Genomic DNA, 23,675 nt, shown 5'->3' on the forward strand with positions numbered 1-23,675 from the left:
CTGCTGTTTGAAACTTGAAAAACTTAATTCTGTTCCCCTGATTCAAAAACCACAAAATGTTTATCCTCCTTTCCCTCTTACAGCTTACCACCTGGAATAAGAACACGAAGGGCAGCGGTTTCAAAAGCGTGTAGATGCACACACACAGATCCTTCTGTGTGGCAGAGCTGTGCTAGAAGCAGATAATTACGGCAAGTAAAAGGCATCTTTGAATACAACAAGGTAGAAGCAAATTCAATTGCTAAGGACACTGGCTGAAAACAGCCCTCAGAAACAAAGAACCAGCCACATTAGAACAATCTTTCATACTTGTGTGAAATAAGTAATTGAGTCATGGACAGGGTAAAGCCTGGGAGCACACAAAGAAAGATCACAAGTCAAAGCTGGAAGCTGTCCCAAAGGTCCCCTATTTCAGCTCCCTCTTTGCTCTCCATTCTTCCCACTCAGGGTTTGAGCATGGCACCAAACCTCATTATCGGTCCGTAATCAAGGCCATTAGAGCTCTTGAATTCAACCTGAATATGTACCCAGTAAAACCTGGCAGTGCAGCAATTATGATCCCTTTTGAGTAGTCAGAGTATTGCTTCATAAGATGCTGATATGAAATGGGCCCTTTGTGCCAAGGGGCCTGCAAGAGGGCTCACTTGAGAGAAAATGTTATCTTACACACTATAAATACATGAAAATAAGATTAGAGGCAACTGCTGTGACAGCAATTAGCTTGCCCTGTCGATACACCCCCTCACACTCTGTCCAGATTTTTAGCTCACCAGTGACTCAGAAGCAAGAATGACATTGCCAAACCTCCTACTTCTGTGCATTTCCTTCACCCTTCTGTTATCCAGGTATTGCCCTCATCCTCACCTGACTTCACTTCTGCTATTAGATATACGATCAAGGATCTGCCCGGTATTTGTGAACTGATGCAGAACAGGAGAGCTTATTTACTGTCCTACTTCAACTACACAGCATCACAGCAAATGTTAATCAGTGGCAACATTACCAGAAAGGTTAGCATTTTCACTGAAAATGAAATATAGTCACCTGTTAATGTGAAATCCTTCCCTATTACATACTGTTAGTAATCCTAAGCATTAAGTTAATTATCTGCATTCACTATTTCCAATAAGCAGGCACTGAGTGGGAGAGAAGTGGCTGTTTTTTACATTATGCTGGGCTTGGTTACTTGATACTGTTATTTTTGAGAGAACCCAATGGTTCTTTTTACTTCTACTGTCTGTACTTGCATTACCCCTAATCCAAAACTGGTGCCAGCTACAAAATAGCAGCTATGAAGATATGCAAGAGATGTGACTGCTAGCGGTAAAGGCATTGACATGCAAAGTCTACTTCTTTAAGAAAAATGGAGGATGCCAGCATTCTAGCTCATCTCACGGTCAGCATTAGGCTGGATGCTCTCAAGATCTAGGGACAACGTATTTCCCTTGGGAAAACATATTTTAACACATAAGTATAACAGAAAAAAACATCTTTAGCTAGTAATTCCCAGATTCGAATGAGGGTGTACAGAAAACCTAAACCAAGGCCTTTGTGCTTCCATTACTTCTTTTAGCTCAGTCTCTGGAAATCCTTCACGAGCCTGACTCAACACCTCCCAAGCGATCCTTCTTCTCAGAGACATCGTCAGCGAGCTACAGCAGCTACTGAGTGATGGGGTGAGAGAAATCTACCAGTCTTCGTGCCTGCAGTGAAAGGGCTGAGCTCTACTGAGGTTCCTCCACTGCAGAGACGACAGAGGTCTAGCTGCTGCCACCCTCGAGCAGCGCTGAGGTCCTGGTGGCAGGGGAGGAGGTGTCACCACCACGGCCAGATTGTGTCTCTGTGTCACCGCCGCCTGCTGAGAGCAGGGCTTGGAAGGCTGCACCGCTCCTGGGCACGTCCCTGGCACCCCACCATACGCTCCCACGCACACTCCCACTCCCAGATGGCCTCCAAAGGTCTCTTCCAACCCAAATTGTTTGGGGATTTTATTAAGTAAGCCACAGAACCCAAATCTTTGTCACCCAGGCAGAAATGCATCTGCCTTCTTAGCAAAGAAAAAAAAGAAAAAAGAAAAACATCCCTCCCGAAGCAAAGATAACCACAATAAAATATTCCTGTTCCTTCAGCAAGTCACCTAAGCATTCAAAATACCGCCCTTGAGTTTGTTCTGCTGACAGCTATGAGTTTACACCTGCTGCTTTTCCTCGCCCTGAGTTTGGCAGGCTACAAGAACAGAAATGGAAATAATCTGTGACTAGACAAGCAGCTGAAATTAGCAGGAACGAAGGAAGCGACGGCGCAATGAAAGGCGCAGGCAATGTCACGGGCAAACTAAGAGCTAACATTTCCAACTCATCAGACAAGCACCTCTCATGTTGGGGTTTGTATTGTGGCGTTGCTTACAATTTGGAAGATGGCACTACAACTCAAGTAATTTATTCAGAGGAGGATAAAAGGCAGCTCTAGAGCTGCAAGCCAGCTCAGTGATGAGTCAAGTTGAGAACATATCATCCAGGACATTTCCTTTCCAAGTCTAGGTTATATCACCGGATCCACCCTGCAAATCTAGCAAGGGAAGAAACAAAGTGACCTGCAGCAAAGTAGTCTCTCAATTTCTGCCACTCCTGGAAAGACAAGATTAGGCAAAATGATTAATCAGCTAAACTGAGGTGTGTTACAGACAGGGACCAGGGTAAGCCCTCAGGTAACCCCTCACATTGAAACGTCGGCAGCAGCTCAGTAAATTTGCAGCAACATTGACATTAAACAGGCTTGATTCCTAGCACAGGTCTGGTAAAGACAGGGGCTTTTTTACTTGCTTGCCTGTAATAACAGATCTACAATCCTTACAGTCTGTAACTTCTGATTTTCCTATTGAAGTCTTTAGCAAGCAAATCTCCCACCAAACTGCATGTCTGTCCCACCTCGTGACACTGACTCACAGGCAGGGCTGACACACGGGAAGGGCCGACAAGGTCACCAGGACCAGCTGCGTGCCGTGACCCTGATGCACATGACTCAGGATGCCCAGGAAACAAGCCCCGACTTGCTGCAGGTCACAGCAAGCCACTTTCAGGCAAAGCGAAGCCACTGCTACTCTGAACTGAGCCCCCTGCTATAAACTGCAGAGGTTCGGCGGCCGCTGCCCCACCTCAGCAGCCCCTGCGGGGTGGGCAGCCACCCCAGAGCAAGTCATGCCTGAGGCCACGACCCTCGGCTGTTCCCAGCATAAGTCATCCCCTGAGTCACAACCCTCCGTTAGCTGGTACATCCCCAGATCTGCTGCTTTACGAGGCTGTCGGGTCCCTGTGACAAGTTACTGGAATGGCTGAATCACCAGTTTTCCAGAATACAAGCTGTTGTCTTCGTCGCAGCTCTGAAGCTGCCCTTGCCTCAGCGTGCCATCCTTCAGCCTGTGCCAAGCTGGCGGTGAGGCTTTGGCACCCCCTAAGGCTTCATCACTGACAGAAGGCATTCAGAGAAAGGACTCTGAGCAGAGCTTTAGGGGCAGGGCGGATTATCTACGAAATAAGAGGCTCACCAGGCTCTGAGGAAGAGAAGTCATCAGAAAAGCAAACTTCACTATGAGTGCAGCTACTTCTCAGAGTCTGAAAAGCAAACGCTTACCAGTGGCTCTGTTAACTTTAATAATTAAACCATTACACCGGGCTCTTGGAAGGGGGCAGATCCCAGTTATTGAAGGGAATTAAGTGTAAGAGGTGTGATTTCAGGCCTGTCTCCCAAAACTACAGTAACAAGGTTTTATATAAACCATTAACTGAGATTCTAACCTACCAGCAGATTCCAAAAGACAACTGAGAGCTGGGAACACTGCAGTGGAAGAGGTAGTCAGCCAGGAAAGGTGACCATCCATTCTTTGGGACAAAAAACGTCCTTTCCATCACCATTCCCATTTGAACGGTTGTCTTCTGGCAGCCGATCTGTTCCTCCTGACGCATCCCACCTCAGCATCCTCACGGTTCTGGGGTTGAGGATGAAAAATAAACCTGATTGTGAATGACAAGCCTCTCGTTCATATCTGAGGCTGACATCTAGCTATAACGGCAGGTAAGTGCAGGATCAACACGTAAGGATCAAAGCAGACAAGACACTGCAGAGTACTACTAATTCTTCTCTACTTCAAAGGAAAAAAACATTCTAAAGTAAAGCATCAAGAAACAAACGACAAAAATCCAAAATATTACTTGATTTATTTTAAAATATATGCTTTCTAACCAAACATTATGCTGAGGAATAGCCTCATGATACTGAAAATGACTGGAAATGGCAAAATGGATAAATGCCATGTGCAGATCTCTCATGTATTCGGCTCAACCCTTGTATTCTCTAACAGACAACACAGGTTTGTCCATTCCTACCTCTAAGTCCCTTTGCTCTTACTACTTAATCCCCAGATAAATCTCTGATCCTCAGAGAATTCTCTCAGTAATGAACGGCATAAGGCTGGGTTAATTTTTTTGTTTTGTTTTCTGGCCTGCTATACAACTACACCTTTACAAAATCCACTACCGTTTGTCCATGTATTTTTCAGTGCATTTTACCCAGAGTTGACTACAGGAAACAGACTTCCAAGTTTCACTTCTTGGCAGACATGAATAGTGAAATGATTCAAACATCATGCAACAAATAGCCTAAGAAAATGTTTCAATACCCATAATTTCTGCACCAAAGCATAAAGACACACTATGAGAAATGTCCACTGCTAGAGTTTTGCAAAAAGCCTATCTTCTCTCTACCATCCTCATACTGTAAAACATATTTCTGGGGCCCAGCCAGGTATTTACATGTTTCTAGGCTGGTATCTTCCACAAAGTAACTCATCCTCTGCTGAGAAGCTAGCTGGTCTTACCTCCTGTGCTACAGCAGTCACTATTTCAGCTGACTGCCATTTTGCAAGACTTCTCCTTCGTCCCTGACAGCCGTGCAAGCGAAGCTTGCTGCCACCACGCTCACCAGAAGCGGGCTCAGTGCACCATCCTTTTGTAGGCAGAGCATTTCCATTACTTTGCAATGGTTCCTTTCTAAACATAAAAAAAATACTATGCCATTATAAATATCCATTTTGGGGCATAAACTGGAGCTTGGCACATCTTATCTTCATAAGCAACATACACATTCTAGAGAAAATCCCCGAGATACGGGTCTAACCGAAAGTATGGCGGGCCTTTGCTAAGATGACAGGATGAGGCGCTTAAGCGTGTGTATTTGAAGATGAGAAGGCTACAGGGGGGATCTCCTTGCACCGGGTAAGTACCTTAAGGGGGATCACAAGGATCTGGGGAATGGATAAATTTGAACTAAGCAGCAACAGAAAAACATGTGGACAATCCTAAGCTTTAAAATAGAAGTAGAAAACTGGGGTGATTTATCCCAAGCGGGTTGCTATCGAGCCACATGGAATTTTCTGTCCAGAAGACTCTGCAGCATATAAATAATGCAAGAGCCAAGAAAACAAAAACAGATTGCCTGGATACCAGCGATACCCATGGATATGCATGGGATTAGATGTCTAGATATGATAGTTTTGCTTATGCACTGGGTTTACACTCAGAACCTGTAAGGAATATATTTTCTCTTCCCATCAAATTACATGAAGTTGAGGAGATGATGATTTCCAAGAAACTGTAAGAAAAAAAATGCAGATACAGTCTTGATAAACAAACGATGTGGAATATAAGCGGGCATGATTGATTTCTGCCTGAAGTTACTAAAACAAGAAATCATTTTGCTCTCCCAGTGACCGAATAAATACTTTTGAGAAATACTTAAAGAACAAGAAAAAATATTAAATAACTTCTCTCTCTCTCTCTAGGGATAGCTGCACTCCTGGCACAAGCAGAAGAGAAACGAGCCCTTTCCCGGACATAAGTGCAGCACAAGCAGCTCTACTGCCTTGGGACGGGACACGCGGGAAGGCCCTGGGCATGCTGCGACCCTGGGGCCACAGAGGGACTGCAGCCCCCCACCCAACAATGTTGTAGAACAGAAAGTGCTAAGCAGCAGTCAGACTTAGGCAGAAGGGACTCACAGCTGAGTGGAGTATTTTCCTGTGACTGCTCAAGTGTACAGCAGCTTTTCAGTGTCCAACATCCCAGAACCATTTCCAGAACACACAGAGAAATGAAGACGTACTTATGGAACCACCCACTGCCCATCTGAAATGACAGAGAGGGAGAGCAAGAAGTGGAAGTGCCTCTTGCCCGCCTGTCAAAATATAATCTAAGGTCAGCTCAATGCAACGAGTTTGTAGGTCTAGCTATGGAGGCAAATGGTACAAAAGGACCATCACACTGAGAGCTTATACAGCTTACTGCAGTCACAGCAGCTTTACCTCTAAATTCTTAACAGAATGTTCTTGTTTAGCTATCAAAATCCCAGCCAGTGGGCAGCAATATAAAATAATGGAAAACATGATTTGAAAGACTCCGCGTTTGAGGTTCTCAGATTTGTACTTCTGAAACACTGGCATCCGTCTACCATGACTGCGTCTATGACAAAGTCAACTAAGCATTGACTTGTTCCTAATTTCTATGCAAAGAAAAACTAAAAGCTTCATTTACCAGCTACAGTACAAAAAATATCCTTGGAAAACATGTTCTGGAAAAAAAAAACAACACAAATTGGGCTTTTCCAGTGTTTCTAGCAGAATTATTTTTCTTCCACCATTTCCAGATGTATGAAAACTTCTACAAATTTCAGAGCTTCACCTGATGTAAAATTGCCCTGGGTGTGACAATTTGAAAACTAATCCTCTTCCAAAGAGTTGAGAAATTCTTCAGAAATTAGAGTTACCTGCACCACAACACATACAACTCAAAGAGCTAGACATGATTGAGAGCGTTACTCCTGGACTGCTTGCTAACACAAGTCTTCTTGAGGAAACTATCTGAATTTTTCCTTCTCATTTTCAAGTCCCAAGTGCCACGCACGTCTTGGGATATGGAACATCTCTGGCTTGTTACTGCTGCATAGAATCAGCAACTGCTAAAGATTATGTCCTATATTTGATTTATGCAGTGGAATTGCTATGCTACCCATTGGAGAACAACATCAGCACTCAAATTTCCAATGATAATGACAGGTGAAGTAATATATGGAGTCATGTAAAGTACATTGCCTCTAGGAAAAATCAGTCAGACTTTCTATACTCTGTCATCCTCAACTCTGCCACTTTCTTGGACATGGCTTCTAACATGGCTCACAGGAACCACCACACCATTTCTCTGAGAGCAGGAATTAGACAACAGGAGATGCTGCCCAACCAAGTGACAAAGGAATTGGAACTGGACAATTACATCTGGCATAATCTTCTCACTAACAAAGTGTTACTCTCTCATCTTTGAGTAGGTAAAAACACATTTTTTGTCAAAAGCCAGACTGATTTGTGCCTCTCGGCTAGCTCACACAGCACTTGGCATCGCACAGTCAGAGCTCAGATCCACCTAAACATGTCATCTTTGTACCACAGTAAGGCTAGGCTGGGACAACAGTTGTGATATTTTCACACACAAGTCAGATTTTCTACAAGAGATCAAAAGAGAAAAGAAAACATGCAAGGATGTGTAAATATTACAATGTCTAATTCATCAAAATTTACCTGTCTTTACAAATCTCAAGCTGCACACACAGACAGTGCTGGCTAATTCAAAGCTAAACTTTAACAGTGGCACTGATTATCTTTAACCAAATAGGTAGAAAATATTTCATGGCATGTAAAAAGCTAGCATACTGGATGCCTTTCTTAAGGGAATCTCTTGCCAAAGGCCAAAAACCAATTTTTTTTTTTTTTTTGTTGGACAGGGAGTTTTACATCAGCTGCTTACACCCGTTGATATGAAATTTGAATCTGCTACTGTGGTTTAACCTCTGGTGCCTAAACTTTCCTGTACAAAACAGGAAGTCCTTGTCAATACAACATTATTTAAGCACTAGTCCAGCTAGCCTGCACTGTGTCTAGATAACTCAGCCTAATGAAGGATTATTTCCTGTGTTCGTGGCTGACAATACCCAAAGACATTTTAAGGAAGAATTAACCGCTGTGATTGTTCTATGATAAAAACTGAGCTATGTTAAGCCAATAGCATGGAGCTAATACTTTTAAATAAAGCGTAGAAGAGAGAATGGACGCTTTGCCACCCCCTCCCCCTGAAGTCACTGAGGTTTCTATCTGAGCCAGGAAAAGATCCAGGTTTCTGAGTTTTGGCCATCTTCACTACATCCACCGAGCCCTGTAACCTCACCTATGTGCTGCATTGCAGAGGGGTGTCTGAAACAATGACTAGCATGTAAATCCAGGTTTGATTACAGGCTAAGCGAAGTTCTACTTTCGTCCTCAGAGGAAGTCATTAGACCGAAAGATAAGGATCACAGCTCAGACAAAACTAACAGTAGGTCCTTGGTAGCTTCACCCCCAGGGTGCTGCAGGTCCCTGGAAGAAGTAGGTGTGTCAACACTGACGCACACTCTTGCAACCAGCTGGCAGGTAAAGGTGGATATGCGGCACAGTACAGTGGTTATTGGTTCCACCAGATGAATATCACAACTTGAATTCTTCCCTGGTTTCAGACTATGGGACACAGACGTTTTCCTTCAGTTACTCAGTGTCTTATGTGAACGCTATGGATGACTTACTCGATCATCAGCAACTAAATCAAGGCTTAAACAAGTATGCTGTGGGACTATAGCACATTTATAGCCTTTGGGATGTAACAATCAACTATCCCCTCTATGGATGAGAAACGCAGATGTCCACTGTTTTTGAAAAAAAATAAAAAATGTTCCTGCATAAACAAGCCTGTATGTTGTAGTTGAAGGAAATGAAGAATGGCAACGCAGCACATCCAGTAACTCGGCCAGCTGTCAGTCTAGCTAGCAGAACAACAGATCAAAAGCAAACAATTTTTTCCCTTGTGCATTCACGCACAGAAGACATTTTCTTATCATCATTCTTCCCGTTTTATAGGATCATCATTTAGATATGCAGATTATTGAAGCCAAACCAAACACTTTGGTTATTCTCGGACCACGTATTCTCTTCACCAGTCCTTACTGGGGCACAGTTAGAGGCCTGCCAGTGTCTCATTTCTGGATGTACTGCTATTAGCTTCTACACAGAAACACATGGAGAGCCACACCAGACACAGATTTAAATAAATAAACAAAACTAAACAATATCTAAACTTTGCAATACAATCTAAGCAGCATTATCGGGCCATTTCTTTGATCCAATTATAGCGTCTTTCAGACTTGTAAAAGCACGATGAGATCTTCAGGTCTACATAGACAGGAATCAGGGAGATTGTGATGGCCCAGCCTACAGGCCACCAGCTGGGCAGCCCTATTTAAAAAGATACTGTTAACCTGAGGAGAACCTAACAGGTTAATTGGAACAGATCAACAGCAACATCCCAGGCACAACACAGATTTAACTCACCTACAATCAGCTGTTATTAAGCGAAAAACGACACTAAAAATCAGAAAGCACCATACAAGCTTAATTTCTTCACGTTTTTGATTGATATGAGTGCTTCTTGCAGCCACGTGTGATATTTTCTCTTACATTTCTTCTGCAGTTTCTCCAGTTTGCTATTTCCAAGGCAACCCTGCACTGGAATCCCAATGTGCTGAAGCAACTTGAGGGGTACAGTCAGGCATGGCAGACTGAGCCCATCTGTAAGCCTGCGGTTGCTGAGTGAGTATACAAAAGTGAAATACAGAAAAGTAATAAAACAGTATAAAAAAAAGTATTAGTCTTACTGTACTTGCAAGCAAAGTACAGCATGCCCAGTATGTCTTATGGACATTATTAGATGAGAAGCTAGCTCTTCTAATGATTCACAAAAGATCACCTTGTATAGAACAAAACCCATACAGGTCACAGACTGTACACAGAACAATGATTACGAGAGCATCTGCTGAAAGCAAGGACCAGCTAAAGCTCCCTTTGCCATCACAGGGGAGAAACACCACTGTTACAACATATTTGAGCTCATCCCTGACTGTGTACCCTGAAATAGCACAGGTGAATCACATCCTAAAAATGACCATTTCTGTTCTTTCACTATAAAAGGAGAGTAAGGCAATCAGTTCAAACGTATGTGTCTAGACAGCAAAAGCCTAGAGTAAAGGAAGATTAATTAATTTCTCCTTAAAAATAATATTAATTTAGTATCTCCTATACAGAATCATGCAACATCCCTTACCATTATGTAGTGGTGAGGTATCTAAGAAAACTATTACCCTGAGATTGGAAATGGGGTGCAATTTTTTGGTAATACAAATAGCTGTCCAACCCCTCCCCAAATTAAAAAATGAATTATCACAGTATTACTGTACTAAGAGGACAATTCCCAATATGCAAGGAACCAGATGACTCAATTCTATTAAACAGAACTTCTCACAGCGAAGGTACGATGTCCAGCCTCTCCAAATAACAAACAGGGGTCTTAACAGATGAAACTATATTCTAAACACTCAGTGACTTTTCCTTCAAAGTAAATTCACCCATCCAGTTCCTAATGCAAACTGTCCGCCTCAGAAAAATAATAAATACCAACTCAGAAAAGGGTAAGAGATGAGAAGCACCCAGCTTTAACACCTAGCTCTACTGTGAAATCAAAGTACGTGATCACAAAGTTGTTGCACTCTGTGCTGCATATTTCAGTCCAGTTTCCAGCATTTCCATGCTCGCTAACTTTCACAAGCACTAGATTTCCTAAATGCTAGCATAACTAAAAGATCCTTCTAAGAAGAAAGAAAATACACTGAAGTGACCGCACACGCTGCATCAATTCCCAGCAGCTCTGCCACCCTCTATTACTTTTTGGATGCTAGAGCATGTTCCTGTAATTCAAACGTAAACAATTACTCAGGAAGGCTATTCAGGCCGAAACGTACTGGAAACATCTGAAAGGCACGCACTCCGTTAGGCAGCTGAACAGTAAATCCTGTGACTCATCAGCGGAGTCGCTGCACTGATAGGCAGAGCGCTCTTTCGTTTTCATAAAATGCAAAGAACTTGCAAGGCTGCGTTAGGGAAAAGCATCTGGCCCCTGAAGATCAAAAGCACGAACGTTTACATGATGAACAGCCACCAGCAGCCTCCTGGCAAGCCAGCCAGCGCACAGATAGAGTCGGGCTCTCTGACTGAGCACAGCCCTCCGTCCCTTCTGGGAGCTGGGTCTTTCCCTTCTAAGGGCCTGCCTCACCTCAGGCCGTTCGCTTTGGGCCTTCCTTACCAGGGGGAGGAAGGAAAGGGTGGAAGAGGGTTTCACTCCCTCCAAACAATAGCCTGAGCAACGAGCGGAGTCTTTTCTATTTTATGTGAAAAATTCTGTCACGTGAAGACAAAAGGGAAGTCCAGCTCCGGCTGCAGCCTGACACTGCCTGCTGACAGCCGGCAGCGGCATTTGGCTGCACTGGGCAGCCGAGCGCCGGGGAGTCCCTGCTGAGTGCAGCAGCACACCGCCACGTCCTTGCTCCCAGCATGGCAGCAGCAGGCAGGGAAACAGGTGAGATTTCCCTGACACTGCTCCCACACTGCTTGAGCTAAGAAGCAGCGAGTTCCTCTTCCCATTTTGAGTGCCTTTCTTCCAAACCCATTTGTCCAGGGCTGCCGTAGAAATCCATGTCAGTTGCCAAAAAAATTATGAATATGTGCCATCGTAGAAAATGATTTGGGTGAAGCAGTGACTACCGCTGTTCAGCCAAGGGCCACCCTGGTAGCCCTGACTAAAAGGCGTGAATGTTCCCAAGGTCATCCCTCGGCAGCACCAAGCTTTCAGTGCCGAGGCTCCTCCACCGTGAGCGGGGTGCTGCGAGTTCCCGCCTGTAGCGGTTTGCCCATTCACTTAAAGCTGTTTGCTGTTTCCCTAGGGACAAGGGAAAAAACAGACTCTGCCAGCTTTATCTCCGCTCATGAATCAAGGCCCAATCTTTCTAGTCTCTATGACTACGGCTAAATAAAACAGGGCCAGGAACCATTCGCCGGCCTTAAGTGCCTGAAATAACGTGATGACTGCATTGCGGCCAGCATCTCCTCCGGCAGGCAGTTCCAGAGCGTGTGTTTCGAGCCCCGTGGTGTGCCATGAGGGCACCAAGAGGTGTGGGAGGTTTCAAAACACACAGATAGTGCTGGAGGACAGAGCAGCACGCAGGGAGCTCAGCACGCTGCTCCCCGTCCCTGCGAGGAATGGTCCCTGGCACACATTGCCCCTGTGCAGCAGAGGGCTCAACTGACCACTGTCTGCTTCCAAGTGGGACAGACAGTCGGCAGTGCTGTGGCTGACCTCTTTCCGCCCCTGTGTTACTTACTACCCTGTTTTATTTAGCTACATCTATTTATTAAACATAGCCCATATGAGTGCATAACAGCGCACCTCCCCCGAGTACCCAACACGAGGCTAGGCGCTGATGTACGTGGGGAAGTGCAAAGTCCCACAAAGGAGACAGTTACAGTCAGCGATGAAAACCTGGCTCTGAACTACCACCTCACACTCCAAACCTCAAAGTTACTTTGCTTACTGGGTTAAGTAGCTCCCACTGTAGAGGCAGCCTGATCTGCTGCCTCGGTTCAACTTCGGTTACAGGGTCTCATCAGCTACTTAAAGACACATCAAGAACAGCTGTAACAACAACCCCTCCTGCGAGAAATAATCACCTCAATCACTTTTCATATCATAAAAGGGGAAAATGCTGACTATATTTCTTCCTGTTCTGAAGCCAAATAGTTTATTCCTATTTCAAATAAATTCATAACTGCAAACTATGATTTTGCTTAACTCCTGGATTTCAATGAACATGAATGTGAGATTAAAAACCTACTGATGCGTTCTCTTAACCCATCCACATCAGCATGCCTTTTTTATGCTGACTGAATGAAATATGCAAGCATTACAGCAGGAAAACATATTATAATGTGAGTTCGGAAGAAACCGAATTCCTCAGAGCAAGTCACGTGCAATATTCCTGCACTGCCCTTTCCTAATTAATTCTGTTTCCGCAGAAAACTAGCACTGCATGAATGAAGCAACCTCTTGAGAAACAACTACATGAGAACTAATAAAAGAGGACACGTTAAAATTATTGCCAGGAAATCTCTAAATCTTTGCCATATATTTTTACAATGTGCTTTCCTACATTTGACCTCAGTGCAATATTTATGAAATACAACTGTCAGAGAACTAGAGCGTTTCCTTTCAACAATCACAAGGTGGTATGCAAATTGTTTTTTTCAGCTTAGCATTCAATTTTGGGACTTCATCAAACAGAGAAAGGAGTTGACCCACAACCAAACAAGTAAAAATACATTTTTAAAAAAGCCTCTAGCAGTAACAACTTCCTCCCCAGGAACACTTGCAAGCTTTCAGACTCAGACCTAAGACTATCAAGGCCATACTTTTATCAGCCGTCATTCTGCCACAAGGAGGGTGACAGTTAGTTTTGAATACTAATTGATTCCTTGCTTTTTAACATGAGTTTAAATCCACCTACTCTAGTAGCTACAGGTCATGTAGGTCATACTTGCTCCTGGCCAAGCCCCAAACTATAAAGAGAAACAATCCTGCTGAAATGTCGCTGACTTGCACTCACCGCAAACACACGGATGCGTGGAAGTTAACTTATTACTGAAAACCATCCAGAATGCATAGAGACCAGTGGCCACACTTGGCACGTGAGACGCTCAGAAGAAACGTACTGCTCCTGCAATGCTGTGCTTCACAAGTGGGAGCAGCATGTACTCAGCAGTAGGAGCTCACTGGTGCATCTGCTGCGAACTAAGCTAATGCGACTTTCTCACATAAACACGGGCGCCATCAAATAACATACTCCAAAACCTTTGCTGTACAAATACTACCCACAGTGAAAGAAATAAGAAAGTCTTTTCTTGCAACACAAAAAGATTAAATGTTCTGGGATGTCCTCCAGAGCGTTCAGAGTGATCGTGCACTCGGATTACGTGGATTTAAGAAAGGTCACTTCATTTCAAAAAACTCAAGGATGATCCAAAGGAAATATCAATTTCATCAAGCAGAGCTTCCATGTGCCTGCAGCAAACTTTGAGAAGCAGATACTGTCTCAGCCACCCATAATTCTCCCTTTTCTTATAGTATAGCATCTACTTTTGTAGATTCACAGAGTTTTACAGAGGAGACGTGAGTATAATTTTGCCAATTTCAAAAAGCCAGCCACAAAATCCAACTCAGGAGTCTCTGCACTGGACTAGAAGCTCTGCAGTCAGGCACCTTGAATCATGCTGTCCAGCCAGGTAAGCGCTGTGGCAGTGAGTGCCCTACACAACAGTCTCTCTGGTATGTTCCTCTCTCGTTGGTTCATTCCTGATCAGGTCGGCAACTTTGCACTTTGTGGTGAGCCGTCTGGTGCCAACACCTTACCAGGAAATTATCTTTGTAACGCTGTTATCTTTGAGGGAGAAAAGCACCAGCAAGCACTCGCTGCCCAGGCCTCATCGGGTGCAGGCCCTTCCGCGGGGGTCTGTCACACCAGCCCTCCTCAGAGCTCCCCAATGCAGGCTGAGGTAACTACTACAAGGCTTCGGCCCTTTCTGCCGGCACATACAAAGGCTGAATTGAATTGCTTCACAAAGTCCTTGAGATTGTCTGAATGGCCTTAATTGCATTAAGCTGGGCCTGTTTTGATCACTACTAAGTGTAAAATTTTGTCACCCGATTGCTACCTCGCTTTGCCACAGGCGAGAACAGCAGAGCAATTGAAAATGTTTCCTAGAGACCAGGCATGTTGTCTCAGCTGCACGCTGAGCCCTTTCTAGCCCCAGAGACACAAACTGGAAGTGTTTTCTCAGGGAACAACAGGGACTTCTAAACGCATGGTAAGCTGGGTCATCCGAGGGCAAGTCTGTTTCAATTACTTTTTATTTTAAAACCCCAAAGCCCTTTGCTGCACAGTGCTGTACTTTCTGACTTTGTCAGAGGATAGCCACTACCATTTCTAGGTCAGTAGGTCTCCAGTACTGCCCTTTGGGTATATTTTCACAAGACTCAATAAAGTTAACATGTCAGACATCCCCCCAGTAAATCTCTCCTATTGTCTGTCGCTTTAGAGCCTTATGCCTACATCTGTTAAAGATAGTGATATACCTTAAAAAAAAAAAAAAAAAGAAAACCTTACAACGACTTACTTGTTCTAAACAGATCCGTAAATGAGAGTTCATCATCTGAACTACATCTGCCTTGCTCTGGCAGTGAGAAACTGAGAAATTAGAGGCCCATGCTATGATGCCTGCTTGACACAGTCCCCATACGAGCAGACCAGTCCAACAGACCGCTTCAACAGAGGCTGTAACTAGCCTTAGGGCTCAGCTGACAGCATGACAGATAGGAAGAACATTGTATTTATGATACTGCCATCATTTTTGTTTTCCCTTCTATTTCTTTTAAACTAGATTAAACTAATGGACAAAAGCCCTTGTTAAAGGTGTCACGCCTAATAACGTGATTCCCACAGCACCATTGGGTTCTTCCTCCCTGAAGAGGAAAAACACAAGTTGTGCAGGATTTGGACAGGATTCCTTTGTTCACTGCTACTACATTTCTTAAATTGGACTTCCCTTTTAGCTGCTTCATTAATTTATCATAATCAATTCATGGGACCAGACTCCAGTCAGCTTAGATTATCCTTCAAGATTTCCACAAAGCACAAAGTCCCAAAACCCAAAGAAGAAAATTAACATTTTATGTCTCCTGCTGAGCCACTTGGAAACATGCAGAGATTGTTTCTCAAAAGCTAGGGCATTTTTCAAGCGTTTTCCTTCATTTCTGTCTGTCCATTATCATTTCTCACCCCTATAAACCCAAAGACTTGAAAACGCTGAAAGAAAAATACTCCTGTTTTAGCGGAGTTTAATGTGAAAATATAAATTAGAGATTAAGATCATTTTATGATCATCACATCCATGAAAAGACCACCGGAGACAACTGTGTCAGAGCAAAGTATCACTGTTTCAAGGGAGGCTTCTCTCCGGAAATGAAGAGTCGAGACAGTAATTCATATCAGGGTTGGATGGATTTCAATAAGGCTTCTGTTTGGAAACATCAGAATTATTAATTACCTCACAAACAAAGACTGACAAAAAATATTCACTAACATGAGCACTGTCAAAGATCTTTCAGTAGGAGACTAGGAACTCAGTCTACTAGGAAGGAAACTGATTTTTATTTATTTTTTTTTACTTACTGTCTCATTACTTAAGGTCTAGGAAAACACCTTTTGTTAGCATCTTAGTTCTATGTAACTGGCATGTGATAGTTTACTGAAGAAATGCTAACAATTGTTTGGTTTCCCTTCTCTCTCAGTTTTCCATTAACTCCTGGAAACTCCCTAAGTAATACAGGAACATTGCAGGATGAAATTCAACAGCTGTGTAACAGTCCACATCTCTCTTTAAGGTTCAATGATTTGGAACACTAAACAAAGAGAAGTATCATACATGGTCAAAACTGATGCTTTAGGAATGCAAAATGTCACAGTGTACACTGATATTTACAGAAGCTATCACTAGCAGTCTTTATACAAAGCACAATAGTGCTTTAGTAATCATAAGACAGCACCAGCTTTACTTTATCTGCATGATGGCACCTCCAAAAGAGATCTTTATTGCTAAGCTGTGATATTGGTTCCATTTCTATCTTAAGAAGAACAGACCATCACTAACCACTTGCTCCAATTCCAGCTGGCTTTCATTCTGTTCAGCTTACCAAACACAACACATTCAAAAGCCAGTCTGAAATGTTTGTAGGTATGAAGTTGAGCTATTAAAAAAAGGACATTCTTCAGCTCAGTTTAAGTCAGTTCTTTCGGAGGTGCTCATTTTCATTTTGAAATTAAGGAGCACTCCATGTACTGTCTTATTTAGTAAATCACCTCTGGTTCAGATGTGCTGTGATTTCTGTATTTATAAAGCCATATTTCCGTGTCATAATACCTCACTGATGCGAGAAAACAGTGCTTTGTTTTGTGCAGTCAGGTACTGGTGGGACGATATGCCACGGGCGGAAATTCCCAGCTGCCAGTCTTTCACACGCATTGAAGCAGAAAGGATGAATTCTTGATGAGAACTGAATCAAATATGCATGTGTTTTTCTAGAAAAGAAGTAGAGCTAACATCCTAGAGATGAAAACTAAGCAATGAGGAACTACAGTCAAGTCTCAGTCATTTGCACTGTGTAGTACGCTACATCAGACCACACTTCCTGATTTTGATCTTCAGAAGATGTCTCCACCTGTGTTTCAGGGAAATTTCAATACATCAGTGAAATAGGAGGCTTAATGAAGAAGTAATTTTCTGGTCTTCAAGACTACTTCTGGTCTTCTGACTACTTCAAAGCCTCAGATCATTCGAGCATTCTCTTGCATGTGCACACTCCACACATTCCTCCATCCCCTTATGTCTTTATATATATTTATATAACATATTTATTTACATACAGAGAGAGAGATTTATTATATACACATTACAAGGGGAAAATGTGCCTTGTGTGCTGCAGCAGATGACTTCAGCTAAAGCTGTTGAAGACTGCAGTCCCCACTTAATGGCTGCAAGAGATTTGGATAGGTAAGTCCTGGGATGAAGAAGAAATGGTATTTATGAGACTAACAAATATTTGGATTCATCTAGCTTTAAAATGACTATAATAGGACAAAACAGAGGAGTCAAACGGGCAACTGACAGCAACAGCAAATGAGGGAGCACTAGCTGCATTTTTTATTGTAGCTTTCACAGTTCAAGCTCTAATTAGGTGAAACGCACTGGTTAGAAAGGAAGACATACAATTTCACTGAATACTTGAGCACATACTCTTTCTATTCCATGTCAAAATGGTTATTCTGCTCCTCAACATACAGGAGCACCAGTTATGTTCTGATTACCCCAGGCAAGGAATTTACTGAATCTGATTGATATTCAGCTTTTCAGGATGTTACTTTTTTACTTTGCTTATTTCTTAGTAGTTTCCTAACACACTGACTAGATTATAAACCAAAGAATGGTTAAGCAAATAAACAGAGATTAAATAAAGCTACAGCAGAGTTATATCGTTAGGAATTAAATCCAATCCCCAAATTGCAGAGGCAACTCTTCAAAAGTCATGCTAAGTAGAGTATGCACAATTTTAGTCCAACTTCCATTTAACGTGGATGACAAGTTTAGCAAGGATAATACCCTTCAAATGCTAGCTGATTGGAAAGGCAAGGACATTTGCTCAATTTGCCCATAGTATTATCCCTCCTGACTTGCTGGGAGCTGATCCCCTGCTGGGAGCTAACAATAAGAGTTTTGCTTCTGATGTCCACGATGTGGGAGCATTTTTCTTAACGATCATGGGAAAGTTTGCTTTTTTATTATTATTTTTTTTATTTAGTTTAAACCACTGCAGCAAAAAATAGAAGATTGTTTTTGCTGCATAATTATTCTCACTATTTTTGGCTAATTCACAGTCGGCATATTCTAGAATATACTTTTAAAATTTCAGATTTTTCTTTAGCTCAGAAATATTATAGTATATAATGAAGTGAAGCATTTTAGGGTCCTGAGAGAAAGAGATACAGTATTTTAACGTATATACCTAAAAAGAATTTTTGGAAGCCTAATATTCATCTACCTGCAACTTTACATCCAAAGACAACATTAAAATACCCTGGTATTTTTCTTTCTGCTTCTTTGCTGTTCGTCTCTGCAGTGAAGTTGCTACGTGCTGATCTACTACCGCTTCAAGTGCAGGCTGCCACTTGCAGCAGCAGGTTTCAAGCAGATGGTGCTTAGATACAGCCAACTGATACACAAGCGAACTGGGACATCCTGACAGCTATCCCAACAGGCCGCATTACAACTTCTTGCAGAGAGCTTACAAGGCAAAGCTCAGTCTTACAGAAGGGCTGACGCTTTCCAAGGAACTTGTTAGTAGGACTGACGTGCTTGTGGTGCAAAGCAGGCCCACCTGCTCAGCCGGCGGCTGCCTTCGCCCACCTCCGGGGGCCAGGCCTCTCCTCCCGCCCTGCTCGGCGCACAGCAGGGCCGCGGGGTCAGCGGGGGCCACCGCCTCGCCGGGGTTGGGTGAGGTTTACATGCTGAGCTGCTTTTTCTGTCGTGGCAAGGGAAAGAGCATTACTGCGAGGAGGAAAGGAGCAGGCCTGAGGATACGGCCGGCGGCCCCAGGCGCTGGAGGCAGAGAAGCCTCGCAGGGAGGCCCGGCAGGAAAACTGAAAAACTGCAAACACACACACTGCACGGGTCTCGGCAAGCTGAGCTCTGCCACACAGGTGCTAAATATTTTAGCACTTCTGATTAATTGATGGATTTTTGATTTTTAAGTATGCCGACATATAATTCTTAAATCTAGCCAAGAAGCAAAGGACCATTTTTAGTTCAGTAACTTACTCTCTGCATGCATTGTGCCTAATTCTCCTTATGATGAAGACCATTTCCTTTCAATCTATAGGTAGATCATCTCTGATTGAAATATTCTGTAGCACAATTCCCCCGATACTTCTATCTATGCTACAGACATGAAGGAACGTGTATTACAGCTACCGTAGTCTGGATTCTTTCAGTCCACGAAGTGCAGAAGGTAAGATACGTTTCCTTAGACTAAGGTATTAATTCTAAAGTATTTCCTTAGACTGCACAATTAATGAGCTAAGACTAATAACCCTCTTATTCCCCAGTCTCATCTGATTGAAGCACATGGGGGATAACTTTCATTTCTTTATTACAACGTACAATCAGGATGCATCTTTTAAAAATTTGAAAAACCCACAATGAAGCAGTATACGGGAGTCTGTTTCCTCCTGTTTGCTAATTTACCATGTTCTGGAAGGACTGAAAAGATTTATTTAGTCTGTGGTTTGGGGGATTCGCAATTGGTCCATAACCACATTTGTGTTGACAGCTATTGGGAATTCCCTAGAAGGCATGCTGAAAAGAAACCAGAATTGATAAATTACCACATCTATCTTTTTGGGCAACATCTTTTGCAGGGGTTTGCTTGCTTGTTTTTATTAACGCAGTCCAATTTCTTCATAGAAAATGGACTTTCAAAGGGAAATTCACATGATCGAAGCCTCAACTGCAAATAGAGAAAGTTTTCATCAGCCCTTTCATCACCATTCTGTAGCATTTCCAAGCCCCATCCAAACCTGGAGGTCCTAGCAGGATTTGTACATACTGGTAAGAGATTGCATCTGCTACAAAGAGCTGACAATACAGAAAGACACAGGAGAAAAGGTGCAGATACAGACAAGGAACTGACACGGGGAAATATAGTGACACGAGTTTTCCAGGAAAGCCATCTGAAAACCATTCACCTTGAAATGTTAATGGCAACTGAAGAACCAACCATTCATACTGGTGCTTGGCAGAAAGCAAGCAAAACCCGAACTATCATCAAAGAGAGCTTGCACTTCATCCACAAAGTGTTGAACCTTTCAGATATTTGCACCCAAGTCCTTTCTCTGGATGCTTTTACTAGGCTGTTAGCAAGAGGAGACCCACGGAAACTCCCCCACTGCAGTGGTTGGCACCAACCCACATTGCGTGCTGAGCGCAAGCATTCCTGCACAGCCCTTTCATACCATCATGAATACCCAGGCTGGTTTGAAGTGGGCCCCCTGGGTTTCAGACACTCTGATCTACACTAGAGGAATAGAGAAATATCCTTTGAATGATGAACTAAAGCTGACAGTCGGTCAGACTCCTCCTGTACTCAGCTGCACAGGCTTTCAGATCCAATACTACTTCAAATGCAGAAATTTCACTACAGGGCTCTTCACTGTCATTTGGAAAATAAAGCTGCAGCTCTGTATCTGCATTCTTTATTTCAAGGGGAGGTTAGTAAGAGTTTTTGTTGTTGTTTTGCTTTACAGCAGCACTCAGGGCCTTAGCAGTGCACTCTTGACCAGCTGTTACAGCTGCAGAGTGACCAGGTGGTCACTTACTGCAGAGCAGTCCGGTACGATGGAGATCAGTGATTCCATGTCTCTGATCTTATAGGGGAAGCATTTTGGAGGCAGTTGTCACATCCCTGAGGGTGGATAAAATGATTCATTTCTCACAAGTACCACTATCCCACTGCTGCTACCGCAATCCCGTTTCACTGCTAATTGACGCTTGGAGCGATGCTAATGAACTCCAGAGTGAGCTGTGTTCACCTATCCCTTTGCAAGGAAAGCTGGAAAAAGGTCACAGAATGGAAAGACACTGGAGAAGCATGAGAGCTCCTAACAGTAACACCTCCAAGCAAAGAACATCTGTGTTTTTGTGGTTTCTGTACCCAATGCAGAAACACTCGGATACTCTGAAGAGCGCTCACACCACAGAAAGCTGCAAACAGCTAAGAAGTTTCCATCAAGTAATATAATGACCCCTTGGGTAGGCCACCCTGCTGCGGGACCAGGGATACGCTTCCAGCTGCTAGGAAACAAGTCGGGTTTGCTGTACACTTCAACAAAAGGAGGTAGGAAGCAGAAACATATGCCTCATCAAAAACAGACTCACAGCAGGGCTCAGAAGTAACCATACGGTAATTACTTTTAAACAGAAAGTGAACGGCATTCTATTAATACTAATGTAATGCTGTAATCTCTGGTTTATACCCTTATTGATCTTGGATGCTCACAAAAATAATTCAAGTAAGGCTGAATGTATTTCCCATTTCATTGCTTATTCAGTTCCGTTTCATGGCTCCTTGTAGACAGGCTACAATTTCTATGCACATATCATTTATCACATGTATGCTTTTCCCATTTGTTCATCAATTATGAAATGACTTGCGGCTTCAAATCTGAAAATCCTGGTTGCTCTATTTTTCTATTTTGTTTTGACTGACAAACTCAATGAAAGAAGCTTTGAAATAATAGCAGTTAATGAAGATTTATCAAATTTGTAAGAATAAATTATTTAAGTCATCACCAAATGACTTTTTTTTTTTGAAATAAGACTATGAAACATATGTTAAATCTTTGCACATTCCTGAAATACATACTACAGTACGGCTGTTCTGTAAATGTAAATTGACTGAGCACAGCCATCTTCACGTAACACATTTCAATTCAATTTTACTTAAGTTTTGCATACAGAAGATTCACTGGGTGCTTTTACTTATCTCACAATGATTTGATACTTAGCAGTTAAAGACACAACCACAAAAACATAAAAATGGATTTGTACAACCTATGAGGATGAAGCAGTACCTCACGTGATTCCAGGGAAAAATGTATTTTTAGAAATCTTCCCTTCTGAAAACACCCATGTCTGAATGTTTTTTTCCCTGTAGCAGCAAGCGATTTCAAGAGAGAAATCATTTTCCACTAACAGGAAGGCTTCACTTATCTGGTTCTGATTTCCACGTCCTTTACTACACCACTACCAAACAACCCTACCAAGCGACACCTCACTGACCGACCACCTTGATTTGCCAACACAACGCTTTTGCGCGAACAAAGCTGCGGGCTGACCTACAGTGAAAAACAGCAGCCAGACACATGCTAACGCAGCACTTTTATGAGATATGAATACATTAGCATTTATCAAAGAGAACCACAATTAATTGTGTGCTACCAGAAACAAGTTGTCCTGCCCGTATCGGAACAAGAAAGCCTTATCTCCTGTGGATTTGTGCCCTAAATCCCATGCACACCTCCATCCATCATAACAGTCCTTGCTCTTTGCCCTTCTCCATGACGCAGCCCCAGCAGCCACGTGCACCACCACATCCCCCCGTCTCCCCCAAGCCCCCAAGGACTCACCACTTCATAGATTCACAGAATGCTGTGGGTTGGAAGGGACCTTAAAGCCCATCCACTTCCAGCCACCCTGACACAGGGCAGGGATGCCACCCACTAGATCAGGTTGCCCAAGGCCTCATCTAGCCTGGTTCTGTACACCTCCAGGGATGGGGCATCCACAGCTTCCCTGGGCAGCCTGTGCCAGTGCCCCACCACCCTCTGAGTGAAGAATTTCCTCCTAACCTCTAATCTAAATCTCGCCTTTTGGTTTAAAACCATCCCCCCTTGCCCTATCATTATCTGCCCAAGGAAAGAGTTGCTCTCCACCTGTTTTATAAGCCCCCATTAGGTATTGAAAGGATACACCTGCTATTACCTTACTCCCCCTATTGCCATCCCTCTCCCTGGCAGTATCTTTCCCCTGCACTACCCAGAGCTTCCTCCCTATGTTCTTGAACAACCTACAGCGTCCACACCACCCCTCCAGAGCTGGCGGGTGGGTGCTGCCTGGCCAGCCCCCATCCCAACCAGAACAGCCTGAGGTTACGTTTCATTTCCCCCCCGCAGTGAGAACACCAGTTTGAGGCCTTCCCTCTACACAGCTAGAGATTTTCATTAACCCCACCGAGCCATTTCTAGAGATTCGATGCATCTACCGTTCTTCCAGATTCCTTCAAAATCGGTAAATGGGTTTAAAACCTACTGGAAGGTGGTAGAAAAGATGAACTAACAGACAAAAGGACCAACAGAATTATCCTATACATGTCAGTTCCGTAGGGAAGTAGCTTAAAAAGACAATTGGAAGTAAAGGAACAACGAGCCACCAACAAAACCCATCCAATGCAACAAAAACACAACGGGAGAAGGGAGGCTCCCTAAGCACGAGGTTACGGAGA

The 23,675-nt window shown here is 43.3% G+C and overlaps 1 protein-coding gene across 9 annotated transcripts in view; it reads right to left on the reverse strand.

Moving 5' to 3' along the window:
• Nucleotides 1-23,675, reverse strand: part of NAV2 (neuron navigator 2) — a 425,654-nt gene that overhangs the window by 247,508 nt on the left and 154,471 nt on the right. The window contains exon 1 of one of the 9 annotated variants that reach the window (XM_083840327.1): nucleotides 771-21,952. The exons of the other annotated variants lie outside the window; for them this stretch is intronic. Within the exon in view, the coding sequence (XP_083696453.1) occupies nucleotides 771-821 (51 nt within the window). The 5' untranslated portion in view covers nucleotides 822-21,952. Of the gene's footprint in view, nucleotides 1-770; nucleotides 21,953-23,675 lie in introns of those variants that run through there. 9 annotated transcript variants of the gene reach the window in all.

This window comes from Anser anser (genome assembly GCF_964211835.1).
Source record: "Anser anser genome assembly, chromosome: 5".
Lineage (NCBI taxonomy): Eukaryota > Metazoa > Chordata > Aves > Anseriformes > Anatidae > Anser > Anser anser.